Source organism: Ctenocephalides felis, unplaced genomic scaffold, assembly GCF_003426905.1.
Source record: "Ctenocephalides felis isolate EL2017-DRISC unplaced genomic scaffold, ASM342690v1 CF-g0.4_SCAFFOLD_03572, whole genome shotgun sequence".
Lineage (NCBI taxonomy): Eukaryota > Metazoa > Arthropoda > Insecta > Siphonaptera > Pulicidae > Ctenocephalides > Ctenocephalides felis.
The window spans coordinates 32,719,736-32,743,295 of NW_020539726.1; the positions used below are offsets into that span (position 1 = coordinate 32,719,736).

At 28.0% G+C, this 23,560-nt stretch overlaps 3 protein-coding genes across 3 annotated transcripts in view; 2 read left to right on the top strand and 1 right to left on the bottom strand.

The window, feature by feature from the left end:
* LOC113387605 (protein Wnt-5b-like) overlaps positions 1–23,560 on the bottom strand; it is a 164,566-nt gene that overhangs the window by 135,244 nt on the left and 5,762 nt on the right. The window lies entirely within an intron of this gene.
* LOC113388376 (probable salivary secreted peptide) lies at positions 5,210–5,572 on the top strand. Its single transcript, XM_026625761.1, has one exon. It carries the CDS (start codon positions 5,210–5,212, stop codon positions 5,570–5,572), a length of 363 nt encoding a protein of 120 aa, XP_026481546.1.
* LOC113388377 lies at positions 10,101–11,612 on the top strand. The gene is made up of 3 exons (XM_026625763.1): positions 10,101–10,339; positions 10,798–10,865; positions 11,527–11,612. The coding sequence occupies exons 1-3, from the start codon at positions 10,101–10,103 to the stop codon at positions 11,610–11,612; spliced, it is 393 nt and encodes a 130-aa protein (XP_026481548.1).

Consider the following 23,560-nt stretch of genomic DNA (forward strand, 5'->3'; position numbering starts at 1 on the left):
AAATCGGTTCGGTAGGATGAGCTTAAATGTCGACGAAAATTAACACTTTTTTTCACAGTTAATTACAAGGAAAACAGGGGCTCGGTAGATTTCACCTAAATTAATCAGCATCATTCCCAACTAATATCTTTCGAAACAGTTTTTTGATTTTTCAAAATCGGTTCGGTAGGATGAGCTTAAATGTGAGACGAAAAGTTCAACACTTTTTTTCAAATTACGAAGAAACGGCTTGGCAGATAGTTGCACAAAACTGACAAACGATAGTCCTCACCGAAATACATCAAATGGCTTTTAAATTTCTAAAATCGGTTCAGGCGTTTTTGAGAAAACGTCGATCAAAAGTCTAATTTTGACAAAGCCAAAAAGACCATACTGATTTTTGCAAACTTTGACGAATTTTTAAAGCTGAACCAGTTGTCGTAGGGCCGTAATATTTTAGTATGACCTAGAAAACTATGGTATCTTTCGTCAAAAAAATAATCATAAAATCGTCAAAATTTTTTTTTTTAAAAACTTTATTACAAGAAAACGGCCCGGCCGATCTCTACCAAAAACTATCAGCACGATTCCCAACCAATATCTTTCGAACGGTTTTTGAATTTCAAAATCGATTCAGAATTGCGGGCTAAAACGTAGACGAAAAATTTTTCACTTTTCTGCCATTTATAAAGAAACGGCTTGGCCGATCGTCGCACAAAACTGACAAACAATAGTTCTCGTCGAGATACATCGAATGGCTTTTAAATTTTTGAAATCGACCCAGCCGTTTTCGAGAAAACGTCGATTTACGGCAAAAAATCTGTTGGTGCACACTCACACCAACACATACACACACACACACACACACACACATACTTTTCCAAATTGGTCTCATTCGATTCAGAATGGCTTGAAACGTCGAGAAAACATAAAATTAGCGAATCGGATTTTTGATGAAAACATAAACTTCTCCTTCGGGAAGTTAATTATTGTTAAAATATACAACTGCTAATGTGCTAAAATATATTATATAAGATTTTAAAAATATAGGAGAAATCTAAATTTTATACTGCTAGTTGAAATTTGATATGATAATCTATATGAATTTATTGGATAAATATAAATTATATTTAGAACTTATTAACTACGTGGTGTTATAAAACGATTTATGAGTCATTTTATTATTTCCAAGTTATGAATAAGTATATAATAATTCCTCAATCAATGTTTTCATCAGCAATATAATCTTTCCTAAATACCTTGATTATGAGTAATTCGTAATAACCTGATTTCTGATATCAATGTTTTCTAATAAGAATCCGACAACAATCAAATAACAATTTAGAACAATGACGCAACTTCAAAGATTATATCACGAATACGGACTTTAGATTAATTGTGATATTGGAAATAAATTTAAGATTTTGTCTAAAATAGGGCTGACAAGAAAATATTAAAAAACTATTTGGTATTGGTATTTTTCCTTGAGGCAAGTTACATGAACTTCCCGATATGTATAAATAATCGACTTAATCAGTAAAAAATAAATAAATTTATGAGTGATTAAAAGTATTCTGAGTGGATTATTACACATAATTGAAAACGAACGAACACGGAGTATTTTCTAAAAGTAAGTTTTCAAAAATCAATTATTTTTATAATTGAACCAGTTTCCGTAGGACTCTAATGGTTTAGTATGTTCATTAAGACCAAGGACTCTATCGTTATACTAATTAAATCGACTAATTTTAATTATAACAAAAACGCCAAATATACTACTGGTTTCTCAAACTTTGATGAATTTTTAAAATTAACTACTTGTCGTACGGCCGTAATATTTCAGTAAGTTCTATAAGACCATGATATATAACGCCAAAAAAAGTTCCATAAAAATCGGCTTAAATTTTTTTCAACAGTTAATTACAAAACAACGGCTCGGTAGATTTTCGCCTAAAACTAATCAGTATCATTCTTAACTAATATTCTTCGAACAGGTTTTGATTTTTTAAAATTTATTCGGTAGTATGAGCCTAAATGTGAATGATAATTAATTAACACTTTTTTCCAAATTACAAAGAAATGGCTTGGCGGATCGTCGCACAAATCTCGATAATCCTTATCGAGATACATCAAATGGTTTTTAAATTTCTGAAATAGGTCCAGCGATTTTTGAGAAAACATTGATTTACGGCAAAAATCTGTTTACATACACCACACATACATTTTCCAAATTTGGTTTCATTCGATTCAGAATGGCTTGAAACGTCGAGAAAACATAAAATTAGCGAATCGGATTTTTTGCACACAATGTCACACACCATGTGCGTTTTTCGCAAATTTCATTACTCCTTAAACAAGTATTTTCTACATCAGCTTGATCTAATAAAATTCCTACCTCGTTACTTATTAAATACCCTTTATCCTACGCTAATTAATTTTAATTAAAGTCTCATCCAGTTTTATCCTGGCAAATGAAAATAAACTACATATGTCCCCCATACCTACTGGATAAATGGGGGATAATTAACGATTGCATGCGCAAGTCTTCTAAATCTTTTACAATGTCATGGTAGTTAATTCCGGAGCAGCTCCGGGCAAACAGACATATAACGGACAACAGCATTTGAATAAATAAATAAATAATATAAATAAATGATATATTGCAACGGACGTGTATAAGTGGACTGTTTTGCATATTCTGTTATATGTCGATTGAAAATAATAATTATTGCTTTGGAAATTGCCGAGAAACTACTTCGTTAGCAAGTAGCATGGTGTCATTGTTGAAAATATTAATCATTCGGTTTCTTTGCGAGCATTGGAAAGCATGAAGTGCAAATCGAATTGGTAAAGCTTTTCTGAACAACATTTGCATTTATAGTAGATGCAACAATTTCCCTTTTGTTGCAACGGAATCGGTTTCTTGTACTTTATTCAAAGCCAATACATTTTTTTTGTTAGTCAGTTGGATGATAAACTAGGTTTATGTGGCATAATTAACTTCGCAAAGGAAAAGTTCATGTTTTTACCATAAAATCTGATTTGCTAATTTTATGTTTTCTCAACGTTACAAGTCATTTGGAGTTGAATTAGAGGCTACTTGTCCACAGGTATACCATATATGAATTAAAAAAAACGATTGAATCAATTATTTATCAGGAAACTTATGCAACTTGCCACTAGACAAAATGCCACTTACAACCAGTTTATATTTTAACCTATGTGTACGAATTACGCCTATAGATGACTTTACTTCAATATTTATCACTCTGAGGTAAATTATTAGAATTTTTAATGTATTATTGAAATATTTAGTAGACAAGAAGGCAGATATACAGGTAGATAAATAGACATAAAATCAGGTAAACAAATAGAGAGTTAGATAGGTGGAGAGGTAAACAGTCAGACAATACATATATATTTTAATACACTGATATAAAAGTATATAGGTAGACAGGTAAACAAGTAAAGTTATAGATTAGTTAGATATACAGAGAAGTGGGTATATAAAGAAGTAGTCAAGGAGACAGGTTGATAGGTAGACAGGTAGACAGATGGATATTTTGATAGATGGACAGGTTGACAGATGGATATGTAGCGACCTGTCAACACACGTCGCATTTTAACTTGACAGATGTTCATTATTTGAAGCTATCATAGTGTCAGCTCAAAAACAAGTTCAAGTGTAGATCAGATCTAGTTTTGTTTGCTCCATGTTCGAAATGCCAAAATTATAATTCTAACTTTTTTTCTTTTTTTATTATAAATACTGAAATAACATCTACGTTTTGTAAATGATCAATATAATCACACATAGTGTTATTACTATGTCATAATAAACATTCGTAGTAGGAACACGAGTTCTTTAGATATGTTAACAGATGGATATGTAACAGATGGACACGTGAAAAATGGACAGGTTGATGGGCGGACAAGTTGACAGAAAACAGGTAAAAAGGTTGACATATAGACTGGTTGACAGTAAACAGGTTGATAAGTAAACAGGTTGACAGGTAAACAGGTTGAAAGATAGACGATTTGACAGGTTAACAGATAGACAAGTTGACAGATGGACAGGTTGACAGATGCACAGATTGACAGATGGACAGGTTGACAGATAAACAAGTGACAAATAGACAGGTTGACAGATAGACAAGTTGACAAATAGACAAGTGACAGATAGACAAGTTGACAGATAGACAAGTGGCAGATAGACAAGTTGACATATAGACAAGTTGACAAATAGACTGCAGTTCTGCTTGAATGCAGACATGTTAACAGATGAACAGATTGACAAATAGACAGGTTGAATGCAGACATGTTAACAGATGAACAGGTGGACAAGTAGACAAGTTGATATATGGACAGGTTGATGGACAAGTTGACAGGTTGCCATATGAACAGGTTGACAGGTAGAAATATAGAAAGGTAGCCTGGCGAATGATAGACAGGTTGACAGGTAGACAAGCAGCTGAGTAGGTTAACAGGTAATCAACTAAACAGATAGAAATATAGGAAGATAAACTAGTAGAATGATAGACTGATTAATCAGGTAAACAAAGAGATAAAATAAACTGGTAGACAAAGAAGCAGACAGGTAAATATAAAGATAATCACGTAAACAGATTGAGAGATAGACAAAAAAAAAACAAGTAGGTTGCTTTAAGTAAAAAAAACTTACGAATTTCTGAAGTAAAAGTTCATATTTATACTAGAAAATCCGATTTGTTAATTTTATCGATATCAATTGGAAATCACAATAGTTATTTCTAGTACACAACAAAAACTTGAAATAACAGAATTAAAGTTTTGATCAAAACAGCTAAATCTCAATTCTTATAGATTTAAGACTCTTATTCATAAAACTTGCCTCAAGGCTACATCTAATTTTATCAAAATTTTGATAAATTTTTCAATTGAAAAAAAAAATACTAAACTAAAACAAATATTATAAATGCATAACTCAAAAGATGTCTTGATATTATGCAAAACTCTTGGTGCAATTATTAATTTTATCATTAAGAAGATTTATCATGACTCATATTTTATAAATACTAATTTCTCAGAATAAAAGTTCAACATTTTTTCTCAAACATGAATCACATCTAGATAAACTAATGATCAACCCTGGTCGAGATAACTCTCGAATATATAAACCATCCAAAACTTCCACACACATCATACAGTATTTTCCACTCATCTAGTCAACAATCTAGTCCAGTCCACAAAAATGTTCACCAAACAAGTACTAACATTAACAATTCTAATTGTGACAATATCTTTGGCACAATCCCAAAGTCACAACGCCCAATTCGGATACCGAGTTGCCGGAGACAGATTGCTCTACTCTACAATTCAACACAGAGAATTCACCACTTTGGGAATTGTCAAGAAGGATGTACCATTCCCTCCAGAAGGACACACCAATTCGGCCATCATAACATTTATTAATGTTACTGACCAATATTTGGATGATAATGGTGGTTATGCAACTCTTCTTGAAGGCGGAGTCAACTATAATCACACGACTGTGCATTTGACCAGCCAGAGGGGACATTGTTTCAATTTCCAAATTGATATTTATGGAATGTGATAAGGATAGAGGACTGATTTTTTTGTACTTAAGTTGTATATAATAAATTATATTAAAAAATATGATGGTTTTGTCATTTGTTATAAATAAATATAATGAGTGTTTATCGTACATCTTAACCTGGTATTTTCCTCAAGTCTTTTTATTTTATATATCTAATAGTGTTGGTTTGTATATGTTGCAGCAATGCCTACCAAAGGCGATTATGGTCTGAGATTGCATTTGAAATTTTGAGATAACCTCAAACAGAAATTTTTGATATCATACTGCTTGATATCTAGCTGGCGGATGTTGGGATCAAACCCGGGACTGACGTTTAAATAATAATAGTTTATTTTTTTTATAATTGACTCTAATTTTATTGTTATGCAACTATTTGGTGTTTTTCTTATTTTTGAACAGCAATCAAAACTTTTCTAAGAAGACTTGTATATTTTAAAAGACAACCAATGGTTATTCTAATTTTATTTGATATATTATTAGGTATTAGAAATTTTTGCACTAAGAGACATATTTTTCAGATGTATATTTTCAGCTGAGCCACGATAAGCCAATTTTTGTAAAAACACACATTTAAAATTATTTTTTACGATTTAATCAAAATTTGGCTGTATGTCAATTTGTTAGACCATAAACAAAAACAGTGTTATATTTTTAAGATATTAAAATTTAGTAAAAAAACGTAGATTGATATAAAAAACTATAGCTCAAAAACAAACTTATATGAATTCAATTTGGTCATTGAATTCAACCGCAAAAAAAAATTATTTAAATTATTAATAAAAGTGTATCAGAAATATGTAAATATAAAAAGTCTAAAAGATATAAAAAGGGAAAGTCACATGTTTTTTAAATTATTCCAATGTTGATGATTAATTTGATGAATTTTGAGTTTTATAAGCATTCTTTAAATTTATTTCTTTTTTTATAAAATAGCTATATTTAAGAACTACATTTTTAAAGTTTCGAAAATTATTTTTATGCCTCCTGGATAAAAATCACAATATATATTTCAACTAATTGAAAATTTTCGTTCAATTCTACTATTTTTTCATATATTTAACTAAATATATAACATTTTTAACACAATATTTTTCACATCTCTACAACGCACTTCATTTACAAATATTTTTTGACCTAAAATTTGAAAATAATTTAGAAACTTCAAATCTAAACTTTAGAAATTTTAGAAAAAAATTAATTTCAAAATATAGAAATATTGAAAATTGTACTTTCTATCGATAAGATAATCAAAATCGAAATTTACGTCAAAATAATAGGTTGTCAAATATCTCCCTTCCGCCTTTTTGTATTAAACCAAGAGCAAAAAAGCGGAAGGGAGATATTTGACAACCCAATATATTTTAAAAAATATATTTATAGAATTAAATAAAAATTGCTTATTTTCATTCAAAGAATTTTCTTTCTGTACAAAAGAAAATTATATTCAACAAATTTCATTAAATGTTTAAATTAAAAATGTATAAAACAATTTTTTTATGTTTTTACCCGTTTCCTAAAAGAAAAAGTAATAAATAAATAATTCACTGAATATTGATTTTTGGAAGCTAGATTATTAAAATAAGATAATGAATAATTTTAGTTAAAAATCTAATATACAAATAGTTATTTATATAAATAATTATTTGCATATTAATTTCAAATTTCATATAATTCATACTACTATCAAACAAATTAATCACAAAAATATCAATATCAACTCATTTTGATTTCAAATGTTAATTAGTATATTCCAAACATGTTTATCAACATTGATTTATATCTAACATTTACACGTGCGATTAATTATGAATCATGATCAAAATAATTGAATTTTGTAATACAAAGATTTTGTACCTATAAGCCATTGTGATGATTATCATCTAACTCTGTCAGGAGGCAACCCAACGATTGTCTTATCTCAATGTAATAAATTATATTATTACTATTTTTGTAATTTTAATGTATTTTAATTGTAAACGTTGTGCTAACTATATTTCCAAGTAAAACCAGATGTTACTACTGCTTGACATCAGGTTGTCCCAGACGGGTATCGAGTTTACAACCTGGTTGGAAGAAATATGGATCTAACCACTAGACCACGGGGAAGCCGACAAATATAAATAAATATAATATTTTACATTGGTTCATTATTACATTAACTAATTAGTATTAATCATTATTCAACTTTCTCAAATACTTCGTTGAGTTGATTCATATTAATGTAGCCCTTGGCATGCATAACAAACATTGCACACATTAAGTCCAGATTTTCTTCCTGTTTTCGAACTGCATATATGTATAAGAACTAAAATAAAATATTTATATCTAAAATAAATATTTTTTTGATAAAAACAGCAATTTGCAAAATAAAACTTATAACAAAAAGCGTCACTTACTACTGCAAGAATCATCCCCAGAAAAATAACGCCAACCATACAATTTAGTATAAGATTGCTCATTTCAGTCGACATCTTCATATCAAATTTTTATAAATACCCAATAATACTTTTTAATATATTTTGATAAAATTAATAACGACACTGAACATCGATGAATATTTTTTAATAAACACATATGACACGTATCATGATAACTCTATCTATTGCGGATTCAGAGTTCGAATAAAATTTCAAGGTTGAATCATTATGACTGGTTTATAGGTGAATTAGTACGATATCTAAAATAATTTTATGATATTTCAACTTGCAGCTTAGTCCCTCGGGCAGCCTGATGTCAAGCAGTAGTGAGATCGGTTTTCCCTTGAAAATATAGATAGCAAGATCTAAATAAAAATAGTCCTTCTTCGTCATTGCTGCATTAATAATAAGCCAACACTAGTACAATTATTTTAATAATTAATTTCACAGTTAGTAATATTACAATTACTATAAATAATTTCGTAAGATAAATTCATCTTTTTTGCAGCAAGAAATCAGAAATAATTAAACAAAATAACAACAGAAATGAAATTAATAACTAACTAACTAAATGAAAAATACTAAACAAAATTAAAAATGTATCAATCATCACAGAGTTTTATTCGAAACTTACGAAATTATCAAAATCTAAATTTTTCATTAAAATGCAATTTATGAGGTTTTGTCAAAACAGTAAATAAAGTAATACCATAAATCAATCATTTCTCTCTCATAACAATCATTAACTTTCTTACAATTAGTAACAAAATTGCCAAATCATCTGAATAAATGTGAAATTTATTCATCACTTTTATTTGTACGATGTTATATAACTAGAAATAAAAGTTTCAAAATGCATATACTAGTTTAGGAAACAAACAAACACACATCTAGTAAAACTAAAAGAAGTTACGTAAAAAATACGACCCATATTGTCGTGCAGTTTTTTCGAATACAAATTTTAAAATTTAATTAATAAATATTATTTAAAAATTAATTCGAGCGCACAATTTCATGATAATTTTTCAATTCACACGAATAAACTTAAATCCAATATATAACAGCTTCCTTGAATATCTCTTATCAATTTGATAACATCTGCAATTTATGTAATAATAATATACATTTAACGAAAATTTTCTACTTTAACAAAACACTTCCAGATAAAAATATCTCACACAAATAAACTGATCGATATAAAAATTATGATAAAAAATTGATTGGTCGCAGAAATTGGTGATTCACGCGATTGATAAGAAAAATTGCTTATCTTTTGGAAAAATGGATAGAAAACGTTTTGTGTGAGTAATAAAATATTATAAACTATTAAACAGTTATGAGTAGTACAATAATATACATTTATATTAGGATTTTCATCGGAAAATTCAGCATCATTCTCAATATTATTATTATTTTTTGACGTATAACTTGTTGTTTATCTTGAGAAACTTTCTTAATGACTCCTATAACTTTTATACTGGATTTCTTTGTTTATTGAACCCTCGAGATTCTTCTTAATATTTCTCACACATTTTCTCTCCTGGATCTGTCTTTTTTCATTCCGGAAATACTTTTTCTAAACGTATAGGTTTTAATCAAGTATAGATACTTGTTAATATTTTTGAATTTGTTTTTTCGCTATACGACTTATTCTTACCATTTTTTTTAAGAACAAGATAATGTAATTAAAGCTGTATTTGCCTTGATTAAAGAAAATAGTTTTATTTCTTTATAATACTAACAAAATTTGACACAGAAGTGTTATCTAACATTCTGAGAGCAATTTATTAAAATTATTTATTCTATCCATTTTTACAAATTTTAAACCAATATAAATTTATGTAAATTAATTAATAATTAGATACAATTAATAACAAATAATTAAATTATATATATCATATAATATTTTGTCTATTTAAGAATATCTAGCCAATTGATTTTTTCAGATTTTTTTAGGACCGTAAAAAGTTGTCCACATCTGTTCAACATGCCAAACAATACTCATATACATTACTAAGAAGCAAATTGATAACACCTGTTTTATCACATATATAAACAATATCAATCGCAAAAACTTCAGCAAAATAATTCAGTTACCATTTCTCACCATGGCTTACAACAAATTAGTTCTCGGCTTAGCAGCCATCGCCGTTTTGGTGGCAGCGGCCAATTGCCAAAGTCACAACATGCTTTGGGGCCAAAGGACAGCCGGTGACAGATTATTGTTCAATTCAATCGAATATGAAGAATTCAAGCCATTGCAAGTGGTTAAAAGAGATGTCAAGTTCCCAAAGGATGGACAATTCATTATGCCACCATCACCTGCATCAATGCCACTGATCAATATGTGAACGATCATGGAGGTTATATTTCTCTTTTGGAAGGAGGTGAGGAAAATTAATTATAAAATTCATTTTTGGTAATAGACATAATATAAGATGCAAGGAAGATATTGTTTTAATTTTACTCTCAACCTTCCTATAACGCGGAATTCTTACAGCGCGGTTTTTCGTTCACAGTACAAAAGTTCCTTCCTTGCAAATGATTCTAGCAACTAGATATTGTTGTGAAATGTGTTAATATAAGTTTTATTATCGACTATTTCATTTTTCATGATATTTCATGATATTTTCATATAAATAAATCAGTTTATATCCTAGTTGTGTACGACATTGGTTTTAGTAGTGTCAGAGCTTTTTCGTCAAGATTTCTAAAAGAAGTTTTCTTGAATTGTTTTGTTGGAAAAGAGTTTTTTGGTTTATCTTTTGTTTCATATTCAACATATACTAATTCCTATTTTTTCAGAATTTCTGCTATATCTCGTATTGAAATACTGAAAAATTTCAATTGTGGTTTTAGTAGTAAAAAAGAATGTATAAAACTCAATTGACTAAAAATTGTATAAATTTCAATTGTAATTCCTTGTCCTAAATAATCTATTTGAGGAGCTACCAGTTTATCCATTAACATTTCCAATTAAAATTTCTTAATCAAAAATTTAATGAATGTGATTGTATAAATTTTAATTACTTAACTTAAAACAAATTTATAAAAACAATGTCTCAATTGGCCAAATAGTTCCTCCAATTTGTTTCCAATTTGTTCATTTACATTAAGATTATTATATTTTTTTTACTTGCATAGATTTATTGCCAATCAAAATAATATACATTTTTTAAGACAATATGCTGAATGTTAATGCATTAAGAGATGAACTCCTATGAGATATCTCTTTTATTTTTTTAAATTTTATTTAAGATCATATGGCCATTTTTTTTTCAATCTTCGATTAGGAGATTCCTCGCTTAATTCTTTTAAATATTTGTTTGGGTAACCTGGTAATTTTTCGTGATATTTTTGCTCCTTTCTTTTATTATTTCAGTAATAGGTTTATTTTTTAGGTCCTAAGATTATTAGAATAATTAGATTTATCAAACCAACTTTGAAAAAGATCAGCACATTTAATACATTTTAAAATACAATTTATCATAATAATTTATAATATAATTTTGAAAAATTTCCATTATTTTTCAGGTGTAAATTACAACCACACAACTCTCCACATCAAAAGTCAAAGAAATCACGGATTTAACTTTATGATTGATATTTATGGATTTTAATTTTAAAAGTGTTTTTGTTATATTATAAGTTGTTTTTGTTAAAATAAATGTATTAAATAAGCATAACAGTAATTATTAATTTTTTACATATTGTCCCGAGTTTAATTATGTCAACCAGAGAGAGGTAAAATAGGTTCTTTTTTAATAATGTAAAAAGATTTACCAAAGTCTGCTAATAGATATATAAGAAATATTTATCAGTATAAAATCAATGCCATACACATATTAATACTAGTGTTTATACAAAAACCGAAATTTTGAATAAAAGTGATTCCAAACGGTTTTTATGAAAAAACTATTTGCTTAAAAAATTCGGACGAAAAATTTTAGCTAAAAATTTTGGGTTATGAATAGCTGTTTTTTCTTGAATTATTTATTGTTTAATTACTACATTTGTCATTTTCAAATTTTGTTATTCATACAGTGAAAATCGAAATTTTCTACAAATAACAGTTTTAAAATTCAATATTTTTTTTACCGACAAACCCTAAATATAAATGCATTCAAGTGTGTTTTTATCAATATTAAATACGTCAGTAGTTAAATAATCTTTCTGTGCGTTTGTATGAATTGTTATTCACTCAAAGATAAGTTATTTTATAAATAATGATTCATACTACATAATGTTGTAAATATATTTGCAAAATTAAAATTTGTCACTTTATGCAACAATTTCTCAAAAATATTAATTTTACTAGAATTACAAATAAGATAACTGGCTACGAAATAATAAGAGATGATTTATAAATATTAGAAATGAATCTAAACAAATTATATATAAATGTTATATCTATTTTTTTGCAAATCAAGCTACAATAATTAGTTTCATACAATTCCTTCAAATTTTTAACTTCCCGAAGGAGAAGTTTATGTTTTAATGTTTTCTCGACGTTTCAAGCCATTCTGAATAGAATGATACCAAGTTAATCGACGTTTTTTCAAAAACATTTCGATCAGCCAAGCTGTTTCTTTCTAAATAGAAGAAATTTTTTGCAATTCTGAATCGATTTTGAAAATTCAAAAAACGTTTGAAAGATATTTGTTGGGAATCGTGCTCATGAGTTTTTTGCATTTGTAAAAATTAGACTTTCATCAACGTTTGCTCAAAAACGCCTGAACCGATTTCAGAAATTTAAAAATCATTTCATGTATCTCAATGAGGACTATCGTTTGTCGGTTTTGTGCGACAATCTGCAGAGCCGTTTCTTTGTAAGTTGGAAAAAAGTAAAACGTTTTGTCCACATTTAAGCTCATATTACCGAATCGATTTTAAAAAATCAAAAACTGTTCAAAAGATATTAATTGAGAATGATACTGATTAGTTTTAGGTGCAAATCTACCGAGCCGTTTTCTTGAAATTAACTGTTGAAAAAAAAAAATTAAGCCGATTTTCATGGAACTTTTTTGCGATATTTATCATGGTCTTATAGAACTTATTGAAATATTACGGCCTTAGGACAAAAAGTTTGATTTCAAAAATTCATCAAAGTTTGAGAAAATGAATAGTTTTTTTGACGTTGGTTAAAATTAAAATTAGACGATTTTCTCGGTATAACGATAGAGCACTTGGACTTAATGAACATACAAAACCATTAAAGTTTTACGAAAACTGGTTCAATTATAAAAATTATTGATATTTGAAAATTTGCTTTTAGAAAATAATCCGAGTTAACGTGTTCGTTTGTTCTCAATTATCTGTAATAAATCCACTCGGAATACTTTTAATCAATCATAAATTAATTTAATTTTTATTGATTAAGTTGATTATTTACACATATCCTGAAGTTCATGTAACTTGCCTCAAGGCAAAATACCAATACCAACTAGTTTTGTTTATCATTAGCACTGATTTTGTATATTGACATGAGTTAACATCGATAAAATTTAAAAGCATTTTATTTGAAACAATTGACCTGATCAATACATGATTCAGAAAATAGAAAGTGTTTGCATCACTAAATTCACAGAATAAACTAACGTCAATTAAATCGTTTTACAATCTGAGCATATAAATGAAGCACCCATGTTGTAAACGGTCATTTAATACGAAAAATTGTACAGAAATAATATAAAATATACTCCTGAAGTTATATAGAAATTGTACAAAATAAAATAAATCATCATGATAAAAATTCATCTCATCGTTTTACCAATTTTTGTAATTTTGGTGCCAATAGTAGTAGATTCTCTTGGTCACGGTATAATTTGGGGTCAAAAAACAGCAAAAGATCGATTGTTATTTAGTACCATAGAAGATCAAAAACCAAATTCAGGACTGTCTCCAGAAAGAGAAGTGCTTTTTCCAAAAAATTGGACAAAATAATTCTGCAAAAATCACATGTATCGAAGTCACTGATGAATATTATCGATGCAGAGGCGGTTACGTAACTTTGTTGGAAGGTGGAGTGAATTTTAATTATGTTAAATTGAGAATAAAAAGAAAGTGGAATAATGGATTTAGATTTAAAATAAATATATATGGATAAAATAAAACTGTGAATGGAGTTTTAATTTAACAAATAATAATTAATTTTTTAAAAAATTGATGTGTGTGTGCGTATGTGTGGAGACAATTTTTGGTCGACGATTTCAGGCGCACGGATCAACCGATTTGAATTGCTCAAAAAACATTCGATTCCTATTAATAGAGAGACGTGCTAATTAGTTTTTAGCGAAGGCAGGTCTAGCCGTTAAGAAAATACGGAGCAAAGAGTGCAGAAAATAAAAATCAAGGTTTTGAGAAAACGGATCAACCGATTTGAATGATTCAAAAAACTTCCTGCTTGTGTTGGCGAAACGATTGCTCTTGGAAAAAAAATTTGTTGGTTTTTTTTAAGATTTCAAATAAAAAATTTTTTTTGAATATCAAAAATGATTTGGATTTTTATTCTAATTTTAATTACTATTTAAATAATTTCAACTTTGCAATTCAATTTAAATTATTCTCATGTTAGAAATATTAGACTAAAAATTAAAATAATATTAGATTAAATATTAGTTTTGTTTATTTACTTTTTACAAAATAATAATAATGAAAGTAACATTATTCATAATATCCTCGAACATTTTATTATGGTGCAGGAAGTTCCAGCGAATCTCCTTTGTTTTATATTGTGACATGTGTGATATATTATTTGAGAATGTGAGTAATATTAACTTATTTGTTCAGAAATGTCAATACTTTTATCACAGTAGACTAGAACCTTGTTGAGACGATTTCCCGCATAATACGCCACTTTATAAATGTTCTTGTACTTTAAAATATCTTTGATCCTAATACAATCGTTTTAACTGCATTTTAATTATTTAATAATAAAATACTTCTAAATAAAATGTGAGAACTTTTACTGGGTTTACTACCCATATTATTTTTTCTTACATTGCTTTTTCATATATTTTTTATACCTAAAGGGCTTATTTTGATACCCTTAACAAATAGCTTCACATTAACATATGGACACAAAAAGTAAATTAATGTTCTAGATAACGACAAAAGGATTCGATTATAAAATCCCTTTACAAAGAAAAATATCCTTAGAGAACGGATACATTTTTTCATTTCGATAACATTACATGAAAATCGTTTTAGAACTATGCGATTAAAATGAGTTTTTTTTTAAATTCTGGTAGCCACATTAGAGAAAGATATTTCGATAAAAGTTCATTTAAAAATAGTATAAAAGTGCATGATATGATAGATAGAAATAATAAACACCTGTATAAAGATTTAACAAAATAAATCGATATAAAGGTCTTATATCTTATTGTTAGTTCATATTATGAAAACATTTTTCATAATATGAACTAACAATAAGATTTGTGTTTTAAATATACTGACAAAAGTCGTTTGCAATAAGCAATATTATTTAGTAGATCTCAATAAGTCGCATAAGGAACAACAATTTTCAAAACATTTTTCACTAACAAGTTCTCGAAGAAAATTTTTATTTTTTTAATTTTTTATTTTCAAACTAAAATTTCAGTATCAAATTTTTTAATTTTGGTATCAAACGATTCAGAATGACTGAACATATTATGAAAACTGTAAACTAGCACCCAGGATTTTTTGGCAAAAATATAAAAAAAATTCTTCGAGAAGTTGTTAGTGAATAATGTTTTAAAAATGGTTGTTTATTATGTGAGCCAAAATACAACTTTCTTTGATAATTTTTTACAAACGGCTGCAACGATTTTACAAAGCCATTTGTTAAAAAAAATCGTAAAGCATGTCGTCCAAATGGTTTTAAATCCCAAAACAACAAAATCCACATTTTTCCATTCGTGAAAGTTAGCATAATGTCGCCTAATTTGCATATAAAATCTTACCCATTAATTCAATAATAATTAAAATAAATTACATCTAAAACAGACATATATTATTATTTATTTTATATCGGTTATGTATTTCCTTATTCATAACTTGTATTTTTTTCTCCATTTATGTCTCCATTACACGCAACATAGATTTATCTCATGAATATTAATAATTTAGCGATTCTCGATATATGTAATTTATATCGATATTATTAATTTATCATTCGATAATATTGAATTTATTGCAGCCTCAGGCTATTTGTATTGAGACGTGATTTGATTGCAAAGTCGATATAAATCAGAAATTGATCTAAATGAGATTTTTTATGAGATGATCGAGAAACTTGGTAGCTGATAAAATCAAGATAGACAACTTATTAAAGAAATTTCTGTGTGGTAAGTGAAAGATTTTAATTGAATTAATGAATTATTTGAAAAATAGCAATGCACAGAACGTAAAGTGAAGTAGAGCAAAAAAGTCCTACACAAGTATCTCAAAAAAACTAAGTAAATTTTGGTATTTTTAACACACTATTTTAAAGTAGAGGACAAAAAATGTGTAACTGTTCATTGGTTCAAATCGTGCGACGTCAATATCAGAAGATAAACGACTACATTGCCACTTTTTTATGGGAGTATTTTTTTCGTTGGTTCTTTTGGTTTTGAGTACTGTTGTTTAGTTTACGATACCTGAATATAATTTTTAAGTACGTTATTTAATTGTCTTATAAAGTGTGTTGTTATCCTTAACTTAGATCCAACAGCTTTATCATATTACTTCTATAAACCTTTGGGGTGAAAGGCACCAAGTAAAAAGTAAAATAATTTAAAAAAACAATTTTACAAGATATAAATTAAATTAATAGTTATTCCAACTCTGATGATAAATATTTCTGATGAATATGCTTGTATGCAGTGTGATTTTTTGGAAAAAATGCTCTCACAAAATGTGCATTTCAAGAAGTTGTATTTATCTTCTATGTGATAATGATAGTTCAAGAAACATTGAGTTTGTTTATGATAAATTAAACAGAAATATCTATTATTGTTCAAAATTATGTTATTCAACCTCATAAATAAACTACATCGCTCTAAAATAGAGTAACAATTTTTCCGTAAAACCCCCATTTATTAGTAAAAACCCCAATTTTTCCCAAACCCCATTAGTATAAAAAATTAAAAATTACAGAGTTTGATACTAACATTTTAGTTCGATACTGTCTGATATAAAATACGACTCTCATAGATAATTTCTTAAGAACTGCTGCACCGATTTTAAAATGCCATTTGATAAAAAAAATCATAAAACATGTCGCCCAAATGTTTTTAAATCCCCAAACAACAAAATCCATATTTTTCCATTTGTGAAAGTTGCCATAAAGTCGCCTATTTTGCATATAAAAATCTTACCCATTGATTCAATAATATTTAAAATAAATTACAACTAAAACAGACAGTTTTTGTCACTTTACTGTTCCTTTATACCTATTAGGTATAACTTATGATGTAAGAAAGGACAAAATAATTTTTTTTAGAAAAATAGCAAAAAATTATTTGTACAATAAAGAATAATCTGTGAATTTTAGTGAACATAGTTTGATAATAGTTTAATTGATTGGTGTTATTAATTATGGTGTAATTGGTTTGATTTTTACAGTATAATTATGGAATTTTGTGTCTCGCCATATCCTAAATAAAATTATATAATTAATGATTATTTAAGTGGGAATATCCATGCAGATGCAGATTTTTAAGTCATAGAAATTATGGAAAAGATTGGTTTTTGACAAAGACAGGTTTAACAGTTTCTGAGATACGAAGCTAAAAGTGCAAAAAATGAGGAGAAATCGAATGATAATTAATTACAAAATTTCAATTTTTTTTCTGTTTTATATTTCAAAAGTATTTATAATAATCTATCTGAAAACATTTGGAAATCTTTGAATATATTATTCTTCGAATAACTGATGGTACGGAACGTTCCAGCAATTTGCCTTAAGGCACGATGCCATGCACTACTAGTTCAGAGTATTTTCTTTATTAATTATTACTATCTCAACACTATAACAGTACATTTCCAAGTGAATTTTTTTGTTTTGGACATGGGTTAGATTTATTAGACTCTTATGTGAATGCAAATTATGTCAGACTCTTATGTCAAGGCACTTGTTTCTATTATTATGAAAACGTATCCAAATGCAATGCTTTCCATTTCCATTGATTTTGTTCGATTTCTATATTTCGATCCCTATTCCAAGATTACGATTGCAGAATTGTTTTCGAATCAGATTCTTATAAGAGATCGGCGTCGGATCGGCCTTGCTCTTTTGTTGTCTGGTACTAAAACAAAAAGGTCGATTTTGCATTAGACTCAGTCAGATAAATTGAAGGCAATGATACAGGACCAGAACCGGTTGTTACCCATATATAATAACAATAATACGATAATAACTTCATTATTTGACATCACTATTGATATCGCATATTTAGTAGAATGGTTTGTGATAAGTCGCTTGTATTTTATGAGCATGATAAGGATTTTTATAAGACGCTGAGATGAAAGAATCTTGGGATTTTATTTGGTGGTCAAAAGGATTGCACTATTTAAATTATTTTATTATTATTATTATTTTATTAATTTCCCGAAGAAGATGCTTATGTTTTCATCGATTTCAAAAATTTAAAAGCCATTCGCTGTATCTTGATGAGGACTATAGTTTCTCATCGTTTTGTGTGACGATCGGTCGAACCGTTTCTTAGTAATTAATAAAAAGTAACAAAAAATCGTCCACGGTATAGGCAAAAATTTTGCGGCCCTTTGCAAGTATTTTAACTTCAAAAAATCATCAAAGTTTGAAAAAAAAAATGCTTAAAATCAAAATTTGTGTCATAAGTTGTTTTTTTGACGAGGTGAGTCAAAATTTGAATATCACAAATTCAAAGCCATTTTTTTAGAATAATCGAAAAAATAAGTCTACAAGACTCATCTAGTTGTGTAAAAATGTTAGTATTAATTTACACCATTAAATAAATAATATCAAGCACTACGTACATGATATACGTAAACGTGTATGTCGTTGAAATTTTTATCTTAATATCGAAATCTCAATTTCAATTGATTAAGTCAATTATTAAACATTTCGAGAAATTCGCGCAACTTGCCTCAAGGTAAAATGCCACTTTCATCTAGTTTTATTTGTTATCTTTCAACTAGTTTTATATGTTATATTAGTTGTACCATTAGTTCGTGTGAGATTTAACATAAAATCCAATATTTTTTAAATTGTACGGGGAGTGATGTGTCAACACAAGTTAGCCACGAGCGCAGTGGAAAATCAAAATAAGATACATACGTCATGACATTTCAAACTTTGTAAATCAATCAGAGATTTAATACAGTTTTATAATTTTCTAATAAGTTTATTTTTTACTTTTTCTACTAAGCAATAATATAAAGCAAATTTTTAACTCAACCCATGTCTACATTACCGGGAATCATAATCTCTGACTACTTTACCAATGTTTGTAATCCCTTTCTATCAGAAAATAATACAAGAGCTCTTAGTCAAGTTTAGCCGAATGCTTTTCATTCTTTTCGTTCGTTTTTCCTTTTTCCTTTTGTTTTTGTGCAAGTGGATGTTATGAAGTAATGAAGGACGCGTTCTCTCTCGTCCGCCGACTGAGAAGACTCTTATACATTCTCGGTCGTTAGTTCTCTGATATACATGTTGGGCCCGAGGGTGCGAGATTTTTATTCAGGGGTGTATTAGGGTGAATTATATAACCGGTACATATATGAAAAATACGGTTAATGGATTCACTTACTTTCAATTCAAGCTCTTAAATTTAATTAAACCCTTTCGACCATGCGTTCGTTAGTTCCCTAATATACATCTTGACTCCGAGTCCGTGTGACTCTATATAATTATCGATATATTATTCTTTATAATACATGTAACCAATGCATATGATAATTCTAGTACCATTGATATGAACTAGGGTAAAACTAAGGCGTTTGGCCTTAAGTAAGGTGACCATATTTTTTAAAGTCAAAACCGGGACGGCATTTTTTTTATACTAACCCGGGACGGGGCGGAAAGGTTTTTGCTAAATATCATAAATAAGATTTTAAAATAACCTATACTATTTAGGAAAACAATATAATTTGTTTTAATGATTTAATTTTTTATGAGAACTGCGGGCACTTTTAGTAAAAACCTTATGTGTTCGATTATATGTTATTTTCTTATTTTCTCTATGATGTTGTATTATTATCTTATATTTTTCAATCTATAGGTTTTTTGCTTTTGAGTCTTGTATATATTTCTGTTCAATTTACTTTACAATTTTATTCATAATTAAGAAAGAATTTGCATTATTCGTTCGTTTTCATAATATTTGCTAAATTTAGTAAAATTGAAAATAAAAGTTCGAATTTATTAATGTGGGATGTTATTTTAAAGCGCCTTTGGAATTTGACCTCTCATTGTTTCATATAAGCATACTCGATGTCTTGTAATGTTATTATCAAGTAATTTCAAAGATTCAATTTAAACCTAAATTTCTCGAAAACTCATGATAATTCGGGACAAAAGGTCTAAATCCGGGACAAATTTGCGTATAGAAAAACCCGGGACACATGATAAAAATCTAATTCTGGGATGTATGGTCACCTTACCTTAAGGCAAGTTGCAAAAACTTGGAAAATTGGAAATTGAGATTTAGATATTTAGATAATATTTTCAACTGTTTATTTCGTGAATCAAGCTTTCGCACAATTTATCACATCACAAAAGCAACTTTTGACACAAAAATTCACTATGATATTTTTTCAAACTTTGAGGAATTTCTAAAATTAAACTACTTGACGTAATATTTCAGTATGTTTGATAAGACCATGATATCTATCGTCAAAAAAGTTTCATTAAACTCGGCAATTTTTTTTTCAACATTTATTTACAAGAAAACGGCTTGGTAGATTTTCACCTAAAACTAATCAGTATAATTCCCAACCAATATCTTTTGAACAGTTTTTGAATTTTTGAAATCGATTCAATATTGTGAGCTAAAAGGTGGACGAATATTACATTTTTTCCACTTTGGGAACATTAATTAGTGAAATGAAATCATCTCACAATATCTCAGGTATTCCCGATTTGTGTGATGGTTCACTTTAACTCAAAAAATTATAAATAGAATATTTCAATGGTAGATAAGAACAAAAATTTACCCAATTTCCTTAAGTCACTCATATAATTATTTGAATTTAAATTACCGTTGATTACAATAATAAGCCCACTTAATGTGCCCAATTTGACGAGAGAGTGCCCACATTTGAGGTTTGTAATCAAAACAAATATAAATTGGGAAGGAAATGAATTTGAGAGTAATAGCTAATTTACATTTTGTTAAAAAAAATACATTAACATAATAACAGCAATTAATTTGTTTCGAAGCCAAATTTATGTGTTCGATAATTGCATAGGTGCCCACGTTAAGATGAAATCTGAGATTTTATCTGGGTTGGTTAAAGAAATAATAAATTACTTTTTTTAAATATTTTTGGTTATACTTATATATTTGTTAGGGTGATTAAATTAAGTTTCGTATTTGTCTTTGAAAATGTTGCAATTACTTCAATTAAAATATTTAGAAAAATGGAGACATGTGTTCTGCTGTTTTAGGATTTCGTGTCAAAAACAAATTAATATTGTCAAAATTACTGTTCTAACTAATTTGGCCACCAGTCAATAAAAAAGTGCAATAATTGAAAACATTTTGAAAAATTATTAAAGAGCAATATGGTGGAAAAGTGAAAATTTAGGGTTATATTTGTTTTTTAGTTTAGAGCTGGCCCAGCTGGCTTCCCTGAGGTACACCTAATAGTTTCATAAATTTCCATGATAACAGTATGTTTTTTTTATTCTCTAGTATACTTAGCTTTATCGCAAATGTGTCTAAAATTAGTTACGAACCAATAACTTGCAATAACTAAATTGTTGAAGTACGCAAAGCCTAAAACATCAATAAAATCATGGTCGATTTAATTTCTGTGATTCTCTCTTCAATGAAAAATGGTTCCTTCAAAAATACCTGGTCCTTTACTTTACATGACACTTTGTGTATTTGTGTTTTTCTTTTCAGAAATGACAAAACGGATACATTTCATTTTCGATTTAATCGTCTGTAAATGTATTCAGAGACTGTCAAATAAATTCGAGCTGTCTTCATGGTTTTCAAAGAGATTTTGAGTAGATATATGTATGTCTCTGCATTACTAATTGTTGTGTATAGAAATTGTAAAGAAGAAAAAAATTTGAAGTATAGGTATTTATGTGGATTGGTTTGATTCAAATTGGGTCATGTGAGAAATTAGAACATTTTTGGGTATAAAGAAAATTGTTGTGTGATTAATTCAAGCATCGGTGATAATTTGCCTAAAGAAAACTTTTTCTATTAATCTTTATATTGATGTATTTGAATTTTGGAATGAATATAGTGAGTGAATAACACAAAAAAATCGAAATAAAATAATACTACAAAACGATTTTTTTTAAATGATGATAAAAATTGCCATTTTTCTATCAAAGTGGATTTACATATCAAAAATTTCTGGAGCTGAAACAAAGTATAAAATTTGTAACAAAAACATTTTATTATTATCTCTAGTGACTAACAGACACATTTATATATGGACATGTAAAAAATAAAAATAAAATAAAAAAGACTTTGTCCATAATACTCGAATGTCGTATACTCGAAGTAAGATCCATTAATCTCTATTAAAAGACTGTTATTACTCTGTTCACGCAGGTGTTCTATTCATTGCACATGATTAATTATTCTGAAATATTTTAAACATTTTCAAACCTATATTTAGAATGTCTACGCATTTTACCAACAACGAACTGCACTTTGAATAAAAAACATTACACTTCATCAAAGGAGTCAAAAATTTTTGTTTTTCAAACTTAATATTTTTTAGTGAACACTAATACTAGTTTAGAATAATATATAAATGATGTATTTATTTGAAAAAATTAATTTAGAGTAATGTATTTTTTATTGACAACTTCACTAAAATAAAGTAGATTGGATTATTTGTTTTTGAACGATTGGACCCCTCCATAAAATTTATCCAGCGACTGAGAATACTATTAATATAAAAATATTCCAAGTATAATAATATGACTAATATTAAATAATTACTTAAGTTCTGATTTTATTTAATAATTTACTAGTAATTACCAACCAAGAGTCCGCCAGTAAAAAATTCCAGTCAAAGCCAAACATGAGCAAGTTTCTTTCTTGAACGTGAAATGGAAATGATTGATTACGTACTAACAAAAATGCTCCTTTCATTATTATTATATTATATATGAGCACAATGAGATGCATCTGGCTGATGGTATGTTTAAAACATACCACCGTCATACCACTATCTAATATAACAAAGTCTTTTATTAAGTCGAGAGCTGGTTCAAATTTTATTAACAGAAAATCCTCAGAAGGACATTTCATGTCATCTTGTAACACTTAATCCTAAATAAATTTGTAAAGTGATACTTTTCAAAAATTTCAATATTTATTTCAAATTTTCTTTTAATTATTAGTAATTTGTTTTTTTTTAATAG